The sequence below is a fragment of the Onychostruthus taczanowskii genome, unplaced genomic scaffold (genome assembly GCF_017590055.1).
Source record: "Onychostruthus taczanowskii isolate IOZ18803 unplaced genomic scaffold, ASM1759005v1 scaffold5, whole genome shotgun sequence".
Lineage (NCBI taxonomy): Eukaryota > Metazoa > Chordata > Aves > Passeriformes > Passeridae > Onychostruthus > Onychostruthus taczanowskii.
In genome coordinates, this window is record NW_024502568.1 from 9,824,013 (window position 1) to 9,849,919 (window position 25,907).

Below are 25,907 nucleotides of genomic sequence, written 5' to 3' on the forward strand. Positions count from 1 at the left end.
GAGGAATCTGACTTTCATTTTTTTTCTTCAACTCTCTTTTCCCCCTTCCAGGAGTCTCCTTGGATGGGCCAGCCATCTGGGACTCGAACTACCGGCATCTCTAACTCGCTTCACCCCAGAAAAAGCAAAGAAGAGTAAATTTAGTACACAAAATAATCCCAGAAAGGTGCTGTAAGATTTGAGGATTTAAAATTCCCTGAAATCATAATATGAAAGGGATTTTGAAAATGCAAATAGGGAAAATATTTTTTCCCTCAGTCACATTGAACTAAGCTATTGAAAAGCCAAATAAGGCAGGAAATTTTCATTTTTGTTTTTGGAGCAACCATTAAACGCTTTAGTTTTTTTAAAGCCCTATGTTTTCCGAAGAAACAATAGACCATTTCTTTACAGGTGCTGGTAAAATCTGTTACAATAGCCTCTTTTAGGGCTGTTAGTAAAACCATTTAATTACACGGCATTTAAGAATGTCTGAGACTGGTGAGATTTTCCCATTAGAGAAGAGAGGTAATTCATCCATCTATTATTCTAGGAGAGGTAGAAACTAGACCTTTCTGTTTAAATCTAGTTTTTATTAGTGTTAAAAGGCTCAGAGGAGGAATTCCATTGTGTGTCTAGAAGTGCTGGCTAGAGCCGCAGTTTTGAAGGAGCACTGTCAAACCGAAAATTGCATTTTCTCTGAGATGTCTCACCCCGACTGCTGTCACAACACCTGAAATCACCATAAATGGAAGAGATGAGGTGAAAATTAATGCTTCTCTCCTACCATTTTGCTTATTTTTGTGTGTTTGACAGCTCCTCCGGGGAGCTGGATAGTGGCGAGGCGAGGCGAAGGAGCGGGCACAGACTCCAGCCAAGCTCTTTTCCTGAGAATGTTTCTCACCATCGCTGCTTGCCCAGCTCACCCCGGGCACCTCCTTGGCTTCGCCCAGACTTTTCCCCTGTGGATGCCGAGCTCGGCTCCCAGCCCTACACAGCCAGAAGGAGGTGGCTGAGGGAGCGGGTGCCCTGAGGCAAAGGGCGGCCAGCGTAGCCCTAAGGCTGCTGATGCCTATTTTTGATTATAATTTTTTTAAATCATTTTTAGATCCTCGAACGGAAGCCGGGTCTTCAGACCGAGTGTTTATTTGACCTCCCGCGCAAGCGGCCCCTCAGGGCGGCCCCCACAGCGCCCCCTAGAGGCGCGCGCCGCCACTCGCTCCGCTCGCCTCAACTTGCCTTTGGCGCCCAATCCGCCCCTCGACGGGAGAAACCACTTCTCCTAAGTCCCTGGGGGGATCCTGGCGCCCAGAAGGCAGAGTGGCCTGCCTTCCCCGCTAAGCAGCGCAGCCCAAAAGACCACCGAGGCACTTTGAAAGATCAGAAAAAGGAAATTCCCGCTGCTCCACGTGGTGTCGCTTCTTCGGCTGTACATGAGCGCGTTCTCTGCTCCGCAGTTCTCCCTCCAAGTGGTGCTGAATGGTTTGCGCCAGGACGGGACGGGGAGGGTCCGCCGCCATTTTGTTTGCGTGAGGGGTGAGCGGGCCCTGTGCGGAAAGCGGGGGCCGGCTGAGGGGGCGGGAAGCGGCGGTGGAGACCCGCGATCAAGCCGAGCGTTCGGACCGGAAAAAGACGGCGAGGGCGGGCTGAACGCCAGCCTGGCGGGCCTACCCCATCGTCGGCAACCATGTACATCAAGCAGGTGAGCCGGCGGGATTCGCGCCGCCCGCAGTGTGCGGTGCGGCCTGTGCCCGGTCTAGGGGGTTAACCCAGCCCGCCTCGCCCCGGGGCTGGGGGCTCTGCACCTTCACATCTGCCCGGCCCGCAGCAGGGGACCCGCGAGCTTGCGGCGGGCTCGGAGGCCTTTGCTTCGATCTTCTCTGCCCCGGGGGGCGGATCGAGGTCCAGGCTGAGGGAGGCGCCCCCGGCCCGGCCACGGGTCAGGTCCTACCGCCGGCTGGGCTGGCGGCGCTTTCTCTCGTTTTCTGCTCCCTTTTCATTCATTGCAGGTGTGAAGTGGCGCTGGGGTCTCTTTCATGGACCCGAGACTTATTCGCGGGGCCCCTTTGTACGCCAGCCCCGGTGTTCCGGCCGCGGAAGGCTCGTACCCAAAGGTTCAGCTGTTCGAACTGTGGGGTCTCTGCCTTGGGATGCTGTCTCAGGTCCCCGGGCACGAACCATTTTACCTGTTAAGCTTCACCCTTGCAAAACATCTGTGGCTCAGTTAAAAAAATCCTGGTACACACCTTTTTCAAACAGTTTTTGAGGTCATCACTGTATTACTTCTGCAATTTCCCTGTAGCTGCTTTAGCACAGATTTTGATTCCCGCTTTCGTTTTGTTGCATATGTGTGTTCGTACAAAGCCTACCAGGATTCTCATTTCCTGCTGGACTCAAAATTGACCTGTTTCTCACACCCTGTGGGTGGTTTTCTTAAGAACAGTACTTTATTAGCTTTGAAGGTGCATGTTCTACACAGATACCAAGGTTTAATCTAATGTTTGGCTGACTGGGCAGTGTTTCAAATGCCTTTTGATCGTACTTTTGTAAATCACTCTTGATTAATCATCATAGATGGGCACATTGCTTTAAAGACTTTGAATACGGGTTTTTGCTCTCCAGATTTTAATTACTCAAAAGCAAACAGTAATGGAGATATACAGAGTGAGTTCAGATTATCTCAGAACAGGGGAAACGTTTCATTGTGAGGAAAACAAAAAGAAGCAAATTTGGGTGGCTGATACCAATAACCAATACTGTTACAGGAGCTGTAGAGGAATGTGTAACAATGTGTGGATATGAGAATAAAAAGGATGAGAATTAATTTGATTCCATCAGCATCCTCTGTTTTGTTGCTTTCCAGAAGTTGTTCCTGGAGTTTGGACATTAAAAATGTTTAAGTCTTAATCTGGGTTGATACAAGGCAATGAAGAAGCCATGAGGTATCAGAATATGTAGGATGGATGAAGTGATAAACCATCAAGAGAAAAGCTTTGGGGAGAAGATGATGGTATTCAGTCTGCCTGTGTCCCTCTGCCGTGGTGCCTGAGTGTGGTGGAAGTTTGTGCTTCTGTAGCAATAGTCAAGAGATAATAATTGTTTGGGGTTATAATTTTGTAGATAATTTCAGGTTCTTACGAGAATCAAGTAAATTAATGATTCCAATTCAGATGTTTATGTATTATGTGAAAAAATGAAAAGCAGTAGAGACCAACTTTTTTGCCCATTTTTTAGTTTCTCCCTTCCCCTTGAAATCTAGTGAGTTTGGAAGCAGCGCTGTCTCAGAACGTTTGAGTTTTGTAAAATAATTTTTTGTTAAATATGTTAAATCAAAATGAATGAACATCGTTGCTGTGACCTAGGGTCAGTGGCAAGACCTGATTAAGATATTCTGTTCCTGCTTTTCCTTTGGAAGCTGCTGGCACTGAGCTTGCTGCAAAAGTCTCCATCTGGCAGATGAGGGAGGCTGTATTTCAGGGAAGGTCGGGTGTTTGTGTTCCCAGCCACAGGTAGTCTTTGGTCCCTACGTTGTCTTAAACTTGCTTTCTGTAGTTTGGTCCATTAAGTTCTGAAATCCTTGATTGCTCCCAGTGCAGTGGATCCCAATACAGTGCAGGTGGTTCAGGAAAACTGTATGTGGCCTAAGGAGAGGGGGCACAGACAACTGCGGTTCAGAGGAGGTTTAGTCAGGCAGAGTATTGAAGGAAGCTCTGTTGGAACACTGTTCCTTTTCTGAAATAGCTTCTGCTTCGGTCTGATGCTTGATGGTCAAGGATAGTAATTTGCTGCCTACCTGTGTTCTTAGCTTCAGATTCTGTTAATGAAATTCTGTGAAGAAAATTTGACCAGAAAGCCATGGTGCCTGGGAAGAGAAGGCCTCTTAGGTTCTGACTAAAAGCTAGTTAATACCTTAAAGTTTTATTTAATTTTGATTTTTATAAATTCCAGTGTTTGATTTGCTATCTGACATGGCATTTTCATTCAATATTGGTGAGATGGTTTTAATCCCTTAGTACAAACAGGTGGTAAGAGGAGTTTTCCACAGCAATACTTGATAGTGGTCTGTCACATAATGGAAGAAAGACTGAAGACCAAACTTGACATGAATAAATATGGGCATTTCCTTCTCCCAGTCTTTTGTCCAGTACTTTTTGTGGCAGGATTTCCCCCCCACTGTTTAGCACTACCAGAATGTGGCAGACTATGAATGCGGTTCTGAAGGTAGATATTTCTTGAGGTGCTGGGGTGTACACTTAACAGAGCCCTTCATAGTATTGAGGAAAGGTTTGCAGCTTGAAAGTTTGCAGTACCACTTCTAGGTTTCTTTTTGCTAAAGTTTTGTATGTGCTTCTTGAATAAAAAGTATTCTGCTCATTTTCTGGAATCTGGGCTCCTTTAATACTTGAATGTGTGACAGAAGGAACGACATGTTCAGAGAAATAGAAAATGGTGATGGGGCCATAGACCTTACAAACAAAAAATCTAAGTCATTTCATATCTTAAGCTTCAGCACTAATAATATTGAGAAGTATCTTGCAAGCTGTTTTTGTGTCTTCTTATGAAGTAATTTTTAGTGTATTGTAGCTGTCCTGCTGAAACACTGCCACTGTTTTAACTGTATCCTGTTTCTGTTGAGGAAGAGCTGGGCAAAGAACACAGCTATTAAATGGGAACTGTAGTCCTGTTTCAAATGTTCTTGCTGAAAGATGTGCCTGTGTCAGACCTTCAGGTGGCTGCTGCTTTCTGTGGTGCTGAGCAGAGCAAAGCTGCTGTTCTGTCACTGCAGCTTTGAATGGGGAACGGGCTGCTCGGTGCTGGAGGTTGGATCAGTTTCCTTGCTATGCAGAGCTGAAGTTTTAGGATATTGTAACGGTACCTGGTGTATTGCTAGGCCTGACAAACCTCAAAAATGCTGCTGAAATTAAAGAGTTGATGTTGTGCTTTCAGATGACTGTTGGCTGCATAGCTCTTGAAGTTATTTGTGTATGTTTTTGTCTCTTTAGGCTGTGAATTGGGGCCAAGACAAGCTTGCTTTTATGTTTCCCTTTAGATTGAATAGTAAAATGAGACTATTGCATGTGAGATAGGCAGTCTGGTACAGTTTTTGCAGCCTGCAATGGCACTGCTTGGAGAATTTGCCAATAAAATTCTCATGCTGTAAGTAGATTGCATTATAAAAATTCAAAATAAGTGCTTGTTATACTCAGTTTTCTTTCCTATATATGATACTTTAGGCAAATCCATTTTTTTGTCTAGTTTGTTACAAAAAAACCTCTTGGAACTCTCTGGCTTGCTGTGCTCTGGCCTGCAGAAGTACAAGCACCTCTTGCTAGGGGAGAAGTCTGCCCCTAAACCGATGCTTAGGTGGGGGGCAAGGTGTAAGTTTCTGATCTTGAGCTGGAAAGTTGAGTGTGTGCAGGAAGGGTAGGCAGATTATAATTGATATAAATATTCTGTCAAACCTTGTAGTAGAAAAACTGTTGAAGAACAGAGAGAACTTTGTTAAAATAACTCCCTCTTCTCACCAGGTAATCATTCAGGGCTTCCGAAGCTACAGGGACCAAACCATTGTGGACCCATTCAGCTCTAAACACAATGTCATTGGTAAGTTCTGATACTTGCCTTTTATCACTAGTTAAAACTGCACTTTTATTTCAGATGATATTCATGTTCATCTCCTTTATAGTTTTTATTGTTCTGGTTACATTTGATGATTATATTCTGTGTTTTGGAAACTTCTGTATGTAATATACCACAGGGCGTGTTCCACGTAGAGCAAACAACTGTTAATGTTCCATTTTGCTGGGGAAAGGGCTACTGTCTTTTACTCAAGTGATCCATCTACCTAGTTAATCACATTCCCTAGAGATTTCATTTGGCTGTGTTATATTTTGGTTCTGCTCTTGAATATTTTTGTGCCACATTTAAGATACATTGCACTATTAACCTATGTCAGCTGTAACTATGTCATACTTTGTGTTCTAATTTTCAGTGGGAAGAAATGGATCTGGAAAAAGCAACTTTTTTTATGGTAAGCATGGATTTCTTGTTAGCCAAGGGGTGCTGAAGATACCAGGTTTCTTTGCTTGTTTTTGCTAGAACTTGGTTTAACAAATGATCCTCCTCAGTAAGGAGCGGCAGACTGGAGATTATTTGACAGTGGTGAAAGGCAGATCTCAATGCACTAGTTTAGTACTTAGTCCAGGTATTTCCCTAGAATTCAGCTTCTCTTACTAAGGGCCTTCTAAGACTTTCAGCTGGCAAAAGTATTTACAGGAGGAAACTTCTTCTAAAAGTTGCTCTCCATGAAAGATGACTGTGATATTTGCTGTTGTTTTAGACATCCTTAGTGGCTAATTTCTGCTCAATAGCAGTTTGGCACAGCTTAGACATTTTTTTAGTAGAAGGTTGTGGGGGGATTTTGTGAGGTGGGAGCATTAATGGAGGAGCAAAAATGCTAATTAAAGGTGTTAGTAGGCTTTGTGACAGTTGTGTTTATAAATTGTCTAATGCTAAGTATTTTAGCATATTTTTAGCCTAGCCTATGTGCTGTGTTTATGTAGAAGGAAGCTCATGAATCCCTAATTGTTCAGCATTGTTAATGATTATGCAGTGAACCAGTAATGTGGCAACAATGACTTCTTCAGATAAATCCTGCTGTACGGCTGGTTGAGTGATAAAGATCCAGCAGATTAAGGTTTTTAGTGAAGAAATATTGTAAGGTTTTAGCAACAGCTTGATTGTATTATACAGCAGTAAACCAGTGTGTTTTAAGTTAATGAAACTGTTACATGTCTCCCTGAAGGAAAGAATAAATTTTCTGTTTCTTTCCTATTTTATTACAGCAATTCAGTTTGTCCTCAGTGATGAGTTTAGTCATCTTCGCCCAGAGCAGAGACTGGCTTTGTTGCATGTAAGTGAACGTGTAGCAGCAAAACTAAAGCATAAGCTAATGCATTTGAATGGTACAACAAAAATGTTAAATTGCTGGGCTGTGGATATTTTGAGCCAATTATTTTGAAAGTAATTTTCTTTGTTTCAGTTGGCAAAAGGGAATTTATTACACAGTAGTGCATTGTGTTGATAATGCACACCAGTGAATGTGTAGCCAAGATTATCAGAAATAAAAATGTGTGCTGGATCTTATGTAGATGCCCTTGCATCTCAAGTCCTTGAGAGGAAAGGGGAGGTGGGGTCAGGGAAAAGAGGAGAAGAATGAGTTCAAAATCTTTTCTAAGGTGGCAGCTGTCTAACCAGAACATCTCTTCTCTTAGGAAGGTACAGGTCCTCGTGTTATTTCGGCATTTGTGGAGATTATATTTGACAATTCCGACAACAGGTTACCGGTAAGTTCAGTAAACTGCTTTGCACATAGATTGTCATTTCAGACTCAAGTGATCTCAGTCTTATGGAAGCCTTCAGCATGGTACCTGCTTTTGAGTCATTTCTGGTAACAAGTGTCATAAACGTTCTGGTGTTAGTTACAGCTGCTTGCAGTAGGCATGTGTATTTACTGGGTTTTGTTTTCTTAAGATTGATAAAGAGGAAGTCTCACTTCGCAGAGTCATTGGAGCCAAGAAGGACCAATATTTCTTAGACAAGAAAATGGTGACGTAGGTACTTCTTTTCCTTACCTGAATGAGAACAGTAGTATTTCTGTAAAATTCTGTAGGCAAACCCAACCCTTGAATCCCTAGCATGAAATAATTTATTTCTGTTGTGTAATACTGAGTGCCAGTAGTTTGATAGCTGGAACATCAGTCCTTGTACAATAGACAGCAGACTTTGAACTTGCAGTTTAATCCATCCATTGATGTGGTGTTTAACTGCTTAATAGTATTTCTTTCAGGGTTTTTTTGAAATAGAAGTTACCACACTCTCAGTGGTTTTACATCCTTCCTTGTGATATGTTTGCCTGTATTTCTTTCCTCTGTGCTTCGAGGTTCTTATTTCTTAATCTCTTTCGAATTCTATAGTGATTTAGGTATTTTTCATTTTTATTCTCTCATTTCATTTTATAATTAGCCATTTTCAAATAAAGAAGGTTGTTCAAAAAGAGCATGCATTGCACGGTGATATAATATGATGTATAGTTATGATACTTTACTGCATTTTTATAGCTCTCACTTTTACTCTAGTTTTTAATGGATTCATAATAACATTTCAGGAAAAATGATGTCATGAATCTTCTTGAAAGTGCTGGATTTTCTCGCAGTAATCCCTACTATATTGTCAAACAAGGAAAGGTAAGATTCTTTTCCACCAAGTAGAAGAATCACTGTCAAGGAGATCATGTTTCCTGGATGTCAGACTTAGTTCAGTTAGCTCAGAAGTAAACCAAAACCTAAATCTACCTCAGTTTGAAATAGTTCTTGTATGTCAATGCTTCTTTGGCAGATATTATTGTTTTAGTACTTTTAGTACTAGTTCGTTAAAATGTTAAAAAAACCTGTAAATGTTGATATTTATCAGAGGGTTTTTTATCATGGTGATCTTTACAATCAGGTTTTTTCCACATACTTAAATACAAAGCAAACTTGATTCCTGTGAAATAGTTCAGTATAAATTCAAAGATTTCTGGGCCTATAGATGAGACAGCAAAGTAATGGTAGAGAATTTTAAGAGGTTGAAAATACTGTCAATGGAGAATGAATGGAAAATGCAGAAGTACCGAAAGCAAGTGCACATTAGGACAAGGGCTCATGGCATGGGCTGTCTTAACTGGTCTTCAAGACCCAAGCAGCTTTCTAGAGCTTTCAAAGGACAGCCACATCTGGAGACAAAGCACAGACTACTTGTAATGGCTCACAGGATGGATCATCAAGGAGACTGGGAGCTGTCACCGCCAAGGGTTACAAGAAGGCATACTTGGAGAGGAATGCAAGGGGAGAAGACTTGAGGAGTACTTGATGTCAGGAATGCTAACCTGTAGTAGAGTCTGCCAGATGCTTTTCAGGATAAATTTTCCTATACAGCTGGATGTGTGCATTTGAAACAAACAGCCGGAGCTGGAAAGTCACTCATAGTGGGGATTGGTGCACACTACTTAACAGCCAAAATACACAAACTGGTTTTAATATAAGACAAATTAGAAACAGTTACCTTCTTAGAAGAGCATGCAGCCACTGAAATGCTATTGAAAGGAAGTGGGTTTTATGTTGGGTGTAATTGTATGACAGATTTGATGTCATATTAATGAGTGTTTCATGCTGTGAATTATTCTAAGATTTATAACCCCTGCATTTTAGTGTGATTTTATGGAGGCATTTAAACTATTTCATTTAGCACCGGGACTTAAAAGCCCAAGCTTGAGTTTCTCTAAATACAATTTTGAGTGGTTTATGATTTTTTCAGTGTACATAGTACTTGTATCCTGAGTTTTAGCAACAAATGGTAGCATTTGAAAAGCAGCAAATTTCGTTACAAACAGAATACTTGCTGTCCTGAAGTAATTGTCTCAAAAGGAAAGCAGTATGCTATGTATCCGAATCTTCCTGCCAAAACCTCAGGCAAGCAGGCAGAGCAAGAGTGCAATCTTTGCTCTGTTGTGGTTAGCCATACATCCAGAGCAGGTTATTGAAATCATAGATTTTGAATTTTCAGATCAACCAGATGGCCACAGCTCCTGACTCTCAAAGATTGAAGCTACTAAGAGAAGTAGCTGGTACCAGAGTGTACGATGAACGTAAAGAGGAGAGTATTTCACTAATGAAAGAAACAGGTAAAACTTTAAGAAATTACTGCTTTATGCCACAGTAATTCAATTGACTCTAAAACTTCTATCTAAAGCTAGATCGGTGTTATTTGTGATATGTTAAACAATGCACAGCTGGTCGTATTTCTTCCTTGAATTTCCAATATCTCAAAAGGTTTAATAAGTTACTTTCTGTGTGCTTTTAGTAATAAAACCTTTTAGCTAAGCTAATACAGATAAATTTACTGTTCAAAACATATGAGTGATGTCAGCTGGCAGTGATCCAGAAATCAGGGTACCTACTGCTGTGCAAACACTAAAGTTCATGTTGTATAGTCTGTATTAAGTGTGTGAGCCAAGAGAGTACATGCTTGTGTTGCCTTACGTAGCAAGTATCAAGAGTTCTGCTGTTGGGATGGAGAACTTTTGAACACGGGGTGTTCTTACATTTCACGTGTGTTGACAAACTGTCAATCATGAGTAGATTCAGTGGCTGTAAAGATGGGGGGTTATATTACAGTGTTTAACTGAATTTCAATCATGTCATGTTTTCTAAAGAGGGCAAGCGAGAGAAAATCAACGAGTTGTTGAAATACATTGAGGAGCGACTGCATACTCTAGAAGAGGAGAAAGAGGAGCTGGCACAGTACCAGAAATGGGATAAAATGAGGAGAGCATTAGAATACACCATTTATAATCAGGAACTTAATGAAACTCGAGCTAAGCTTGATGAGGTAAAATATCTTGGCTAGTACAAAATGTAATGAGCTGTTGGTTTGTTTTTGCTGCCATCTCCTTGTGATCCTTGACAGAATCCTGACAGTGTTAAGGAAGCTTTCCTGTCCATCCAGGAGCCACTCTGGCAGTCAGAACTGCACCACCTGAGCTAGGACTGAAACCCCTTCCCAGTGCAGGTGCCTTGCTTGGTTCCCTGCACCACGCTCACAGTCAGACTGGGTTTCCATAGCAGAGTCTCAGATATCTTGATCCTGAAAATAATTTAATCTTGGTGCAATAACTAAATTACAAAGGAAGGTGGGACTCCAGCAAAGGAAACTGGCTTTTTATCCCATCAGAGTGGCAGTGTGGGGCTTCTGCTGTCTCTGAGTGCCACAGGTTCCCGTGCCCTTTGTTATGCAAAGGGACATGAGATTCTCTTGCCTGTGGCTTCCACCACCAAGAACTTAATCTGCAGCAATCTGCAGCTGCACACTGAACTACCTGCACTGTATGTACTCCTCAGCATCACTGTTCTTCACTAAATAAATTATTTTCTTTCTGGAACCACTACTAAAGCAGATTCTGCTACTTAAGCCATTGGTGATATTTCCATACAGCTTTCTGCTAAACGAGAGACAAGTGGAGAAAAATCGAGGCAGCTGAGAGATGCACAGCAAGATGCTAGAGATAAAATGGAGGTAAAAATACTTTAAAAAGGGCTCTCCAAAGGTGTGTTTTGCTTTGTGGTTTTGGGGATTTTTTGGAGGAGGTGAGGAGGGTGAGCGTGAGGGCTGGTGGTATCTATATTAAATTCAGTTGCGTGCTTTCATCCTGTTTGGAAACTTGGGGTTTTTCCCACATCCAGTGTATTTTGATCTACTGAATAATGATCTTGTGAGTTTTGATAAGTGATGAAATTCTTTCAGTGTTTAAGAATCTGCATACTTAAATTTGCATAGGAAATAGAACGGCAAGTTCGAGAACTGAAGACAAAGATTTCTGCAATGAAAGAAGAGAAAGAGCAACTTAGTGCTGAAAGACAGGAGCAGATTAAACAGAGGACTAAATTGGAGCTGAAGGCTAAAGATCTACAGGATGAATTAGCTGGCAACAGTGAGCAAAGGGTATGTAACACCAGTGAGGTCTTAAAATGTCATTGGCACCAGGAAGTGTCCGTGTACACTGAAGTTTTGGTTTTAGACTGGAGCCTGTCACTGTTTTGTAAGGTTTGTTAAATACTAACTTTAGATACTGCTTTGTTTGACTTTCAGAAAAGACTGCTAAAAGAGAGGCAAAAACTTCTTGAGAAAATCGAGGAGAAGCAGAAAGAATTGGCCGAAACAGAGCCAAAATTTAACAGCGTAAAAGAAAAAGAAGAGAGGGGAATTGCTAGGTCTGTGGCCTTCTATGCAAATTTTATCAGTGCTATCCATCTGCAGTTAACAACTTGGAGATGGTCTGTAGAAAGCCTGCTTTATGTTAGGGTGGGAGTGGTGTTGGCAAAATGATTTTCTAAGCTTAACCACTTCTTGTGGATGTTTTTATTGATACATTATTCTTTTCTTTTTGTTACTTTGTTTCTTTTTGTTACTGATTTGGTGCTCGAATTTTAGGGCTTGATATGATGCTTTTTGAAAATTCCAATAGTAATTCTTAATGCTTGCTTTTAATAAATTCAAGATTTCTTTATAATTCAGCCTATCTTTCCCTTCTCAAAACAGACTCGCACAGGCTACACAAGAAAGAACAGATCTTTATGCAAAACAAGGTCGAGGGAGCCAGTTTACTTCCAAAGAGGAAAGGGATAAGTGGATAAAGAAAGAACTGAAGTCTTTAGATCAAGCCATCAATGACAAGAAGCGGCAGATTGCAGCTATACACAAGGACTTAGAGGATACAGAGGCAAACAAGGAGAAAAACTTGGAACAGTACAGTGTAAGTTTGCAGCTTAGTCTTGTTGAGAGAAGGGTAAATACTCACACTTGGACAGTCAGACTTCAATGCCTATTTATAAGGAAGATGTGACTTTCTAGTTGGATGTGGTCTTTGAAAAATACTGAAGACATCTACAGATAAACTTTAAAACCCTTTAGCATTGCACTATCTTCACTCTATATGCTGGCTTTGCCTTCTGATACTTTCCCCGATGTGTTTGGCCTGAGTTATCAGGAATAGGCTTCTATCTGCCTTGCTCTTGTCTACATTGAACATAGCCATGTCATAGAAAACAATTTGTTACATCCTTATAGAAGTCTGTATTGGTTGTTTTCACTTCTCTAATTTTCCCCAAGCAACAGGGTCTTTTTGACTATGAAACAGGCACTGGCACCCTTGTACCATGGTTGCAGCTAGTTGGAAGATACATTCTTAGGCATATTAGAAGATTAATCTGTTACCTGCATGACTTAGATTTTAATTTCCATTCAGAAATGGCTCTTACAGTGCAAGTACAGCAAAATAATCCAGAGATAGCATTCCTGCTAGGAGCTCCAGCTGTGAAAACCCTGCTTTTATATTGAGAGAACATACAGTGCCAATGCTGATGGTCTTCTTGGTCTTTGTGTAATATACCTACTGAAATTAGGCTCTGTACAACTCAGTATTTGAAATTAGGGTCAGTCTGACACCATGCAGGAGTGTAGTTGTACAGAGATGATGGTGTTCTGCTAAAATACTGCTTGCATTGGGACTCACATTAGCAAAGTTGTGATTTTCTGAGTTGGTGAATGAAGAAAATAGCATTTATCACTGGCTGACTGCAGTTGTACTGTACTGCTCAATGGTAATTCTGTAGAATTGAAGGGGTTACGCTTGTTGTGGATTTTGATTCCTTTCTGTAACCATGTCTTGGTTTCCTTTTGCTCCTCAAGGAAGGTTGATTTATGCTTAGGTGAAAAGTTGTATAGCTTTTTGTTATTCGAAGAGAAGGCGTTTTGGGTGAATGTGATTGAGAGCTTGCAAGGTTAGTTTGGAACGAGCTGGCTGTGTTTTTACAACACAGTTAGCCCTCCTTGTACACACATAAATACATAAACACTATTGAGGGCTAGCCCTGAGCTGCTTTGAAAATGGCAGGTGTTAAGTGAGCAAAGCGGGGATGTCTGTGCATTGGCTTAAACAGCACACTGTTGACAGCAGCTGTCTTGAAAGTCTAGTACTGCTGGAGAGCAGGCTAAGGTTTTTCACTAATAGGGGGTTGACATGGTACACAAGATTAGTTGTACTTATCACAAATGTCATTTCAGAGCATGATTACACAGAAGTTCTATGTATGTTAGTTACTGTTTTGATTCCTGTTCCTGCTGTGACTTACAAGGGTCCTTTTCACTTTAGTGCCCAGAGGCACAGTTGAACTCAGTGCCTGCCTTGCCATTTGTGTGGCACCTACACATTGTTACTGCTTCTTTACAAAGCTGTCAATAATTTATTCTTAGTGCTTTTGTTGTAAGCTGGTTAAAATGTTTGTAGGAATTTTCTGAATTTTTAATAGTTCAGTATTGAATAAAATATTTTTTTAAAAAAATATAGAGAGCTGTAGTTTCATACTGTTCTTTTCTTTTTATTAGAAACTGGACCAGGATCTTAATGAAGTGAAGGCTCGTGTTGAAGAATTGGACAGAAAATATTATGAAGTGAAAAATAAAAAGGATGAACTACAGAGTGAAAGAAAGTTAGTAATTAATTGAAATATGTCTCAATCTCACTTAATATGAAGGACCCCAACTGTGTAGTTGTTAACATGGCATGTAGGTATGTTTTTTAAATACGGCCATGTATGAACTTCCACACTTTGCCTTCCCGTTAGATTACCAGTCTTTAAGGAAATAATAAAGCATTCAGATTGCATTCACACTTACAAAATGTTATTGGTTTTGTTATGTAGTTACCTATGGAGAGAAGAGAATGCAGAACAACAAGCTCTTGCTGCAAAGAGGGAGGATCTAGAAAAGAAACAGCAGCTTCTCAGAGCAGCAACAGGAAAGGTAAGATAACCTCACTTTTGATAATTCCTTGTGGAATCTCATTCTTAAAGGACAAGTCAGTTTAATATGAAACATATGATAGCTACTTATAAAATTATGGTCTTTCTGTCATAATTAAGGTGGACAAATTATATTCTGGGCTGAAATTTTTCAAATACTTAAAGCTCTAGCACTACTTGAAAATGAGTTTTGTGAGCTCAAGGTAGTTGATATGAGGAGACTAGGCAGAAATGGAATATTTTTTTAAGCTTCCTCTGATATCTGCTTGATTAAAAAAACCCAAACAAAACTGAAAAGTGATGGTTTCTTATTTAGGTATCTTCTGTTAGAGCTGCAGGTTCGTTAACAGGAATTTGGCAAAAAAGGAGGTTACACCTGTCACAAAGTTAAAGCTAGAATGAATGTTATACCCGTGCATTTTAACTGCAATACAGTAATTAGCTGTATTTTACCAGGCCATTTTGAATGGTATAGACAGCATAAACAAAGTTTTGGAGCACTTCCGTCGAAAAGGCATAAACCAGCACGTTCTGAATGGCTATCATGGGATCGTGATGAATAACTTTGAATGTGAACCAGCATTCTACACCTGCGTTGAAGTCACTGCAGGGAACAGGTAATTCATTATGTGCTATTTAGTCAGTGTCACAATTTAGTTGTTGCAAGCTTCTACTGAAATTTTATTCTTTTTAACTTTGTCTTGCCCTTTTTTTTTGTCAAATTGCCTTCTGTATAGCATGATCAAACTGCTATTTCATTGTGAAGGAACTAGGAAGAATTTTGACTAAAGGATAATCCTAGCTCCTCCTGACTTTGTCTAAAAAAACCTTAAACAATTTAAATTATAATCCTAGCTCCTCCTGACTTTGTCTAAAAAAACCTTAAACAAAACCAAAGAGAAAAAAACCCCATAAAGCCCCCAGACCCACACTCCTGATACTTGCCAGGGGATTGGTGGTGAGACTGAATTATATTGAATAAAATGGACAACATCTTCCAGTGTGGAGAATTCTACAGTAAACAAGGCTGATATTTCAATAATAGGAAGAAATATTTAACTTGTACTAGAAAATCTCATGGTTGAGAATGGTCTCTAAACTGTCAAAAGCTGCTATCTAAAAGTTATCTGAAAAGATGTTGAGTGTTAATGAGTCTGTGTAAAATGTTTTCTAGAAGAAGTAAATGCCTGTTGGGTGGTCCACCACTTGCTGCACCATCTAACACTTCAAATTAAGATCATCTTTTTGTGTGATCAGTCCCTGTTCCCACTCATGAGTAGTCATAAAAGTTCTTGTTCTAATGAAGTGTAGATAATGGCATAGACAGGAAAGAGGACGGAGGAGACATGAGCTTGCAAAGTGTCCCATAGAAATGTTGATGCTACTGTGATTGGAAATGCAGTCTCTTCTGAGCTTGTGTCAGTGTGAACAAGGGTGTCTCTTCCAAGCACTTTACAGTTCTCCCTGAATCCTTTTGTGCCCCATAGTTTGGAAAACGCTGTAACAAGCAAGCTGTAGTTCAACTTGCAAAGGAAAAATCATTTATTTCAGTCCCTCATAGTGCACAGGGAGATGGAGTCTCTGTCTCTGTGTGTGGTGTATAGAGGCAGCAGAGGCAAACTTTGGAGATCCATGCAGAGAGGTGGTGCTGAATGTTGTGTGATGGAAATGCAGGACAAGTGTGGGCACAGTGGTACTGTACACCTACTGAGCTGCTCCTGGCTGGACAGTGGAATGTAAAGTTGTTGGCTAATCCTATTTTAAGCAAAGTGCAAAGAGTATCCACTTGCTTTTTCTAAGGCATGGAATTGGAAATGCAATGCAGCTTTATAATGATGTGTTATGTAATGGTATCTGCATGAATACTGTCTGTATACAAGTATGTTTGTCCTTTTAGCATAATAAAATTTTGCCTACTTGTTTGGCTTGTTAAACAGGTTGTTTTATCACATTGTGGATTCTGATGAGGTCAGTACAAAGATCCTAATGGAATTTAACAAAATGAACCTTCCTGGAGAAGTTACTTTCCTCCCTTTGAACAAGCTGGATGTTAGAGATACTGCTTATCCTGAGACTAATGTGAGTTAGAATTACTTTTTAACCTACTTTTGCTTCATAACTACAAAGCCTCATGTTTTGAACTGTGTACATTGCTTATTGCCCACCACTTGCTTTTCTGTTTGTCTGCAGTTAAATACTACTTCTAATGTATACTTTTGAACATGAAAAAAACTATGTTATAGAAAAACATTTTTCTACAAGGTGTCTGCTCTTTATTAACTGCACATTAGAAGTGAAAAGGCAATACTAATAAGTAGAGTTTTATTGTAACCTGATACTCAAGAATTAATTTAATTGCTGAATTGTAATTATCTCACTTCAGGATGCAATTCCTATGATCAGTAAACTGAGATACAATCCAAGATTTGATAAAGCTTTCAAACATGTTTTTGGGAAGACTTTAATTTGTCGTAGCATGGAAGTGTCTACCCAGCTGGCCAGAGCTTTCACAATGGATTGTATCACTCTGGAAGGTAAATAGTGCAATTTTTTATAAGTTATTTATTGCAAAAATAGGATTCCTGGGAAAATGGGGCTCATTAAACATGATCTGTTTAGTGTTGTTGAAATAAGATGATTAAAACTAATATATACTTGACTGAGATGTTTACAGAAGGTTGCACTTGGTTAAGTACAGTGCTTAAAAATACAGGATTTCTTGACAAGGTATGAAATTTTCTTATGCTCTGAATTTTAGTAGCAATGTATCTTCTTCCTGAGAATTACAAAGCAGATTAGGTTTGCATTCATCCAGTTTTTTTATGCAATTTAACAGGTGTTTGTTTTCCTGGAGTGTTTATGGTGTTTTCCCCAAGCTCAAACCAGTGTTTAGGGTGTGAATGAATGGCCTTAATTCCTTATAAAGGCAGTGTGAATTCTTCTGTGCAACAGATGTAAATACGTCTTATGTTCTCTGAAGTAATCTGTATATTTTGTTAATTGCATGGATTGAAAAGGATAGATTCCCTGCAGGGTTGTTGTTGTTTCTGTGTCTTAAAGTCAGTCTGAAAAAATTCCTAAGGATGTCTGAGGAAGAAATTACTAATTTTTCAGTGTCAGCATACTCCATAGGCCACCGATACTGCGAATAGCTTCCTTTATTTCCTCATAGAAGACTTGAGATTCTTTTTTTCAAACTGGTAGTGCTAAGCATTTGCATTTTTCCCTTAATATAAGTATTTTTTTTTTCCTTCAAGCTACATGGTTTCAGAAGTTAATTTAAAACAAGCAAAAATGACCTAATGCTTGAAGGAAATCCTAGCAGTCTGTGATTATCTTGAGAAAGGAAATAGCGTTTAAATTGAATAGAGAAATAAACATTTCCCGAATTACTGTAAGCATATGTGATTGCTGAGACATTCAGTGCTTTTGTAGCTTAGTTGAAATGTTCTGGTTAACCTGCTATGTTGCACTGTGGAAACTGTGCTGGACTTTATGGCAAGCAAGTAGTGTGCATTTTAGATCTCATTCTGTTCTGCTCTTAGGTGATCAAGTCAGCCATCGAGGTGCTTTGACTGGAGGTTATTATGATACCAGGAAGTCTCGGCTTGAATTGCAAAAAGATGTTAGAAAAGCAGAAGAGGAACTTGGTGAACTTGAAGCAAAGCTCAATGAAAACTTACGTAGAAACATTGAGAATATCCTTTTGTTGTTAATGGGGAAGGTTGTGTGATGACACAGCTTTTCTTTTGTAGTTACAGTAATAGATGGAAAACAGGAGACTGACTTGTTACATATTATCTGTGGCATTATTTTGACTGTTTCGTGTGCAGCCTGGTTCTCTGTGTTACTGCATTTGATATTTAAAGCTTAGAGGTGAGGTTAAACCCTAGATTATGAGGCTTTCTATTCCTTTTAGAGTCTGTTGTAGTAACTGCCATAACCAGATGTTCTTATCTGTGTTAATCTTCACTGCTTCTTCTGACTCAGGCTATATTTTTAGTACTTGTGTCCTGAATTGATGTGTTACATAGTCCATTTATGCTGTGGAGGGGAGGTGGGAGAGCATTGTGTTGTAATAAGCTCTGAGTTGCTTGACAGTTTGGCTTTTCTCTTTGCACTGTGTCCTTTTGAGATCCAATATCTACAATTCAGGGGTAAGGGAAGTTTATACACTTTTCTTATATGTCACCCAGGTCATTCTGTCCTTCAAACTGAACTCCTTTGCATCAGTGCATTAGAGACATCTGTTCTGTATTTTGTAAGATCTGAGCTTTCCTTGCATGTTCAAATGGATCCCTGTGTTATTCTGAATATCATGTAGTAAAACAAGCAAGGAAAATCTTAATTTAGCTTAGTTCCTGGTATTGATAACTTGATAAGCTGCTCAAGTTATTTTTGTTGATAGTTCTTGATTTTTCCTCTACAAGTGATCATTATGGCTTGGTGGAGTTCTGATTTGTTTCCTATTTAGGTGAAAGATTAATATGTCAAATAGAAAAAAATTGAAGGTACTAGTAGGAATAAAGTGATTTTTAAAACAAGTAGAGAATTTTCCTTAGCCCACAGTATGGATTAATAATGAGATTGACCAGCTAATGAACCAAATGCAGCAAATTGAAACACAGCAGAGAAAATTCAAAGCCTCTCGAGACAGTATTTTGTCAGAGATGAAAATGCTGAAGGAGAAGAGGCAGCAGTCTGAAAAGACATTTATGCCTAAGGTTGGTATGGTGATATTGAGAATTGTTGCTTGGTTTATTTTAATTGTTTCATTAATGTTACTGATAAACTTGAATTTTCTTCTGGTTGACATCATAATGTGAAATATGAGGAGATAACTAGAGATATGTTGATATGAACAGGTAAAATTTAATATAAATCTAGAGATTGCTTTGAGTAGTGATTCTGTCTATCTGTCCCACAGCAACGTAGCCTGCAGAGCCTGGAGGCAAGTTTACATGCCATGGAGTCAACGAGAGAATCACTAAAAGCAGAACTGGGGACTGATTTGTTGTCTCAGCTTAGTCTTGAAGATCAGAAACGTGTGGATGCTCTTAATGATGAAATTCGACAACTGCAGCAAGTAAGGAAATGAAAATATCTTGCCATTAAATGTGGTACCTTTCTTAGCAATAAACTTTTGTCCTTTTGTATGAAAAGTCACTTCTGAATATAGTGCCAGCAAATGAGTGCTTCATCAGTAGTAGGTAGGTGTGTTTAAAGTTCTCTCATTTCCAAAGGGTATTTGCAAGTTTTTCTCAAACACTAAGTGAATTTTGCCAGTTGATTGTGTGGGAATTAAGGCTGGTAAGGCTATTTGTGTTGGAATCATCACAATTTTCTTGCTCTTGCTATTGACTTGCCAACAAAAAATACAAATAGATATCATCTGAAGGGAGGATGCATATTATGAGAGAGGAAAATTTCTATAAGTGTGTGCGTGAGACAAAACTAAACTTTTGATGATTGACACAAATGTTGCTGGAAAAATACTGCTTCTTTAGTCTCTAAAGCATTTCTGGGTTTAAGAATTGGCTTCAGATGCAAATAAAGATCAATAAACTCACTCATCTGTACTAGACACCTTTTCATTTGTTTTTTTTACTGTCAGTTAAAATTAGAGAAATAGTCCAGAGGATTGTGAGATTTTAATACACAGAATTGTGTGAAGAGGCTTTTGTTGTTGTTGTAATTATTTTTTTTCTGTAACAAGGTAAAAATAGTCTTAGTCAGGTAAGGCAACTAGTATCCTTCTCTACTTTCTTCAGGAAAACAGACAGCTTTTGAATGAGAGGATTAAATTAGAAGGCATTATCACAAGAGTTGAAACATACCTCAATGAGAATCTGAGAAAACGCTTGGACCAAGTGGAACAAGTAAGGGATTTTCTTTCAAATGTACTTTTGCAGTCTGGGTTTTGTTTATTTCTAGGGCTAACACATATATATCATAAATACTTATTTGTTACACTGCATTATCTATGGTGGGATTTGCTCCCCTATGTAGAAACTAAGTATTCATTTGAATTTCAGCAAGTTTTTGATAAAAACTACTGTGGATACACAGTCTGTGTACCAATAGGACTATCATAATAACAGATTTGTTTGAAAATCTAACTATTCTCTTAGAACATCATGAAAATATTGAATAGTATAAGTATGTAATAGTTATATGTAGTTACATGTAGAGTAGCAGAAGATAGCTTGTTTGTCTGGCTTATGTTCCCATTCATGCTGAAGCCTGGTGGCATTCATTTGTCCCATAGGAACTGAATGAGCTTCGAGAAACAGAAGGTGGCACAGTTCTTACTGCCACAACATCAGAACTTGAGGCTATCAACAAACGAGTGAAGGATACACTGGCACGGTCAGATGGTTGGTAACTTCATGTTTTGGAAAGAAAACTCTCCAGGGTTTTGAAAGTTCACACATACCATATTTGATTTAGAAATAGACCATAATGTAATTAACTTGTGTTGATGGTAATGGGCTTCTGGCTTGAGGGTGTGGTACTTGTAAGGCAACTGTCCTAAAAGCAAGATCTTGTATAATTGTTCCTGAATTTTGTCTAACCCATTTAAAACTCAGCTGCTGTCAAATACTTCATATCTGTTTGTCTTGAAACTTCTTTTGCTTCTCTTTCTAGACTTAACAGTATGACTGAGTACGTTTGTTTGGGGTTTTTTAAAGCCATATACTCACGGGGAAGAAAAGAGGGATTTTCAGCCTTTTGCCTGAACTTTAACCTTCTGTTTCTTAATCGCTTTTCTTTACTCTTTTTGTTTCATAAATACTTTATTGGATAATTGCTGATCTTATAGAGGTGTATAAAACTTACAGCTTTGGGTTTTGTACTCTTGCTCAATATTGCAGATCTGGATAACTCTATTGACAAAACAGAAGCAGGAATTAAAGAACTTCAGAAGAGCATGGAACGCTGGAAGAACATGGAAAAGGAGCATATGGATGCTATTAACCATGATACAAAAGAACTTGAAAAAATGACAAACAGGCAAGGCATGCTTCTCAAGAAGAAAGAGGAATGCATGAAGAAAATACGAGAGTTGGGTTCACTTCCACAGGAGGCTTTTGAAAAGTATCAGACTTTAAGTTTAAAGCAGGTAAGTAGTGTGCTTGGTTTCATGTTTTATGACCCCAAACATCAGTGTCAACTGCATCTTGAGTGCCAAGTGTGGCTAGAATTGCAAGTCACTGTGATGTGTTAATGTTTTCCATTTACAGTTATTTCGCAAGCTGGAGCAGTGCAATACTGAACTGAAGAAATACAGTCACGTTAATAAAAAAGCTTTAGATCAGTTTGTGAATTTCTCAGAGCAGAAGGAAAAATTGATAAAAAGACAAGAGGAACTGGACAGGGGCTACAAATCCATCATGGAGCTGATGAATGTCCTTGAGCTCAGGAAATATGAGGCTATTCAGCTGACTTTCAAGCAGGTAACAAAATGGGAACAATTGTAAAGACACTGGTGCTGAAATCAATCAAGTTGTCCCACGGTGTAGCAGCAATATGAGAAGAAGAGGATACTAAATAAATCTGTACTAAGAGAAGGCAATGTCATGTAACTTGAGCCATGTAACTTGAGGCTTGTGGGTTGTTTGAATACTGAAAAGTAAATAAGGCTACCATTTTCAATCTCCAATTCCACTCTAGCTTTGGTTTAAACTTCTTCAATACTTCCTCTCAAGTGAGTTCCTGTATACTTACGTACAACCCTTACTGGGAGCTGTAACAAAAAACTGCACCGAATGCCTTCTCCAGATTTAGTGAAAGTAATCCTAATGTTAACAAAGAATCTTAACTACAAAATGTGTGAATTGTTCTCTTTAAAGGTTTTTTGCTTAACTGAAGGTTACTAAGTAAATCTTATTTTTGCTACAGGTCTATGTTTTAATTGTACCATTTTCTTGAAAAAAATTTTGAAAATTCTCATACTACAAAAATAGTTGTTTTAAGCCAAGCTTTGTACAGCATACATTTCTCACTTCTGCTTAAAAACATCTCTTCTTTGAAGCAGATACTTTTTGTGTTCGTGCAACAGCACTTGTCTGCATTTGATTTCACTCTGTAAAAATGAGTAGGTTTTGATGAGTAGGTTTCACTTTGTAAAAATGAGTAGGTAAAAATTACTTTCTTTTTCAGGTGTCAAAAAATTTCAGTGAAGTATTCCAAAAGTTAGTACCTGGTGGCAAGGCCACATTGGTGATGAAGAAAGGAGATGTGGAAGGTAGCCAGTCCCAGGATGAAGGTGAAGGCAGTACTGAGAGCGAAAGGGGATCTGGATCTCAGAGCAGCGTTCCATCTGTAGATCAGTTCACTGGAGTTGGCATAAGGGTAAAGAAAAATATTTGGTTTTTAGTCCCTTGAATGTTTGTTTGGGTTGTCTTTTAACTATATTTTTAAAATAAAGGCAGCATTTAGTTGATCCTGTTTAATAGCAAGTGATGCTGTGGTTTAGTGTTTTGAAGTCGTCTTGCTGTTGCATTGTTTTCTTAGGTATCGTTCACAGGAAAGCAGGGTGAAATGAGAGAAATGCAGCAACTTTCAGGTGGACAGAAATCTCTAGTGGCCCTGGCCCTAATATTTGCCATCCAGAAATGTGATCCAGCTCCATTTTACTTGTTTGATGAAATTGACCAAGCCTTGGATGCCCAGCATAGAAAAGCTGTGTCAGGTACTTGTCTACCTTTTACAGTCATCATTGTGGTTGAAGATAATAGTTTGTCTTGTCCCTGATGTTTAAGAATAAAGCTTTTGATCATAAAACCACATTTTTGAGAAGCCCAGTGTGTGTTTGGGGAAGTTTTCACAAACTTGGTGTTATGTAGAAGCTCCATTCTGTTACTGCATCTCAAGGGTTTCCTTACTGCACTTTGCTGTGTTGAAAATCAGTCCTGTTTTGAAGTATATTTTGATTCTAAAAATGAATAGAAAAGTGCTTACTCTGTTTTTCATCACAAGTTTAATATCATAGTAGGTTTGCTGAGTGGCTGGACTTGTCAGAGTTCATACTGGAATTAATGAGAATACTTGTATGTATTATCTGGGAAATAAAACTGGTATAGATACTTTCTTGATTTATGGGGTTTTTGCTTCATTAACAAAAACCTTATTTTGAATAAGACAAAGAATTTGCTATTTTTGTCTGTCTCACTTTATTGAAAATACTTCATTAATAAAGAATTTTTGTGTTCTTTTTTAGATATGATTATGGAACTAGCTGAACATGCTCAGTTCATTACAACAACTTTTAGGCCGGAACTGCTTGAGTCAGCTGACAAGTTCTATGGTGTAAAATTCAGAAACAAGGTAAGTAGTATGATCAGCTTCTCAGTAAACACTGTAATTAAGATAAGTTGTGCATTTGAGACTTAGCAAGAGTTCAGAGTGAATGAGACTCACTTCAGCTGATAAATTTCTATCTGTGACACAGTCTTCTATAAAAAGTTCTCTCGTTCTTGAAAGAGAATTTAAATACTTGCAGATGTCCCGTGTCACATTCTTTAAAGCGATTATAAATCGATGATAGACCTGCTGCTGAGTCCTGGAGCCTTCAGAAATGTCTGTCTTATTCTGCAGGAGGTACTGTAATAACTGAATGATTCTTTGTTCCACCAGGTCAGTCATATTGATGTGATCACAGCAGAAATGGCCAAAGACTTCGTAGAAGATGACACCACACATGGTTAAAGGAACTTGTAATTACTGCTTATTTGGAAGATGTGTATAGTGCTATGTTTATGCCAGGGACCTGTACATTTAAAAGATGAAGTATTTAGTCCTTGTTTAAAATAGTTTTTGAACACACATTTTAACCAAGACCCCAGAAGGCTTAGTTTAAAATGAGCTTGAGTATCCATTTTGTCTCTGTTGCTGTATTTTTTAAGATAATTGTTAATGTTACCTTTATACAATACCTGTAGTTTGGAAATTTTATTCTCTTCCTTCGGATCTTTTGTAAAGTGTTTGTTGCTGTTTTAAAGCTTTTCAGAAAGTGCTAGCTATTTCTTCTTAAGTATAGTTTTATCATTTATATTGCCTCACTTTTTTTTTTTTTAATGGCTTCAATTAAAATGGTTGGTTTTATGGCTGTAAGTTGTATAAAGTTTTTGGGTTATTGTCTTTCTGAAGAGGAATCCACTGAGATGGAGTAGACACTTCAGTCATATTGAAGTGGCATATTTCAGAATATGAGACAAAGCAATTCTCCCAAGCCACTCTTCTTTTTTCCCTCTCTTCTGCACATTGCTAGTGCCAGAAAAAAAACTGCCCCAAATCTCTGCTTGTCCAAATCCATAGTGTTCTGGTTATTGAACTGAAAAAAGGTAAGTATCAGAGAATCCTGAAAAGTCTGAAAAGACCCTAGAATTGTGTCAAATCACAGCCCCTTCTTTTCCTGCACATTGTCCCGTGTAACAGCCCTTCCATTACGTTCCATTCCAAGACCAGTATAACTTGAGCCAAGTAACAGTCCCCAGTCAAAAAGTGAAATCTTTTCCTGCTGTCTACAGTTTTGGCCAAGGTATATTGAATAGTTTGAGGTGTTCTCCTGGAACACTTAAGGATTTACCACAAACCATGAATTTCCTAGGTAGCAAAGCAGTTGTAAAAAGAGAATCTATTGATGTTAAAATAGTACACTTATAAAAACATAGTAACCTTAAAGAATAGCTTATGTGCTTTCAGTAGTAAGGTGAGAAACAGTGACTTTGTATGTTGCATTTATTCTGTGTAGGGCACATTGAACAAAGCAGAAGAATAAAGCTCTCTGATAGGTTTTGATCTGTACACACTCTTGTTCCCCACTGAGAACTTCAGGAAGTGCAGGAAAGGAGAGCATGAACTGATGGCTGTGCTTGGGAGTGCTTATCCTTGCATCACAAGGTAGGGTGAGAGAAGAGTACTGAAGCTGATAAGGAGCAACTTCCCCAGGTAGTGATAGACATGTGGGAAATTACTATCTGCAGTAAATCTTAAGCCAGGAGTAGGAGGATGTTGTGACATAAAGCTTTCTATAGTTCCAGGGACTCAGTAGCTGCAGGAAGACTCCTCTGAGTGAAGAGAGAAGTACAAAATGTGAAACAGTGTCCCAAATGCCTCCAAAATTTCTAGCATGGAAAGAGACTATATTTGAGAACCCTGAAGAATCTGAAGTTTGTCCTCTTCATACAGAGCTCTCAATATGCATATTAGGGTGGCTGCTGCAGACCAGAGTTCAGAGAAGGACCCAAAGACTGTGGCCACAGGTTAACACCTCAGGTTTCTGATTTGGTGCTGATTGGTCCAGTGTGTGTAAGACCACACTTGAGGAGACTAATCCATGACCACCAGATACATAACTTGCTGTAGTAGCAGCAGGCTCTGCTCTCAGCTAACTGATTAGGCTTGCTAGTGCTAGGATATCAGCATAACAGTTGTTTGAATTTTGGAAGAGAGAAGTAGTTCACATGCCATGAAGCTAATTACTGTGCTTATTAAGAAGTGTCATACTAAATCCATCTAAGACTGATC

The 25,907-nt window shown here is 39.1% G+C and overlaps 1 protein-coding gene across 1 annotated transcript; it reads left to right on the top strand.

The window, feature by feature from the left end:
• Positions 1–1,108: 1,108 nt before the first annotated feature.
• On the top strand, positions 1,109–24,491 carry SMC3 (structural maintenance of chromosomes 3). The gene is made up of 29 exons (XM_041415952.1): positions 1,109–1,681; positions 5,508–5,583; positions 5,972–6,010; positions 6,825–6,892; positions 7,254–7,325; positions 7,513–7,592; positions 8,147–8,225; positions 9,583–9,700; positions 10,232–10,407; positions 11,011–11,091; positions 11,353–11,517; positions 11,665–11,786; positions 12,115–12,328; positions 13,960–14,063; positions 14,277–14,376; positions 14,832–14,992; positions 16,313–16,454; positions 16,759–16,909; positions 17,921–18,073; positions 18,948–19,099; positions 19,303–19,461; positions 20,147–20,254; positions 20,644–20,752; positions 21,251–21,498; positions 21,620–21,832; positions 22,539–22,730; positions 22,893–23,070; positions 23,599–23,705; positions 24,015–24,491. The coding sequence occupies exons 1-29, from the start codon at positions 1,667–1,669 to the stop codon at positions 24,084–24,086; spliced, it is 3,654 nt and encodes a 1,217-aa protein (XP_041271886.1). The 5' UTR covers positions 1,109–1,666; the 3' UTR covers positions 24,087–24,491.
• Positions 24,492–25,907: the final 1,416 nt, after the last annotated feature.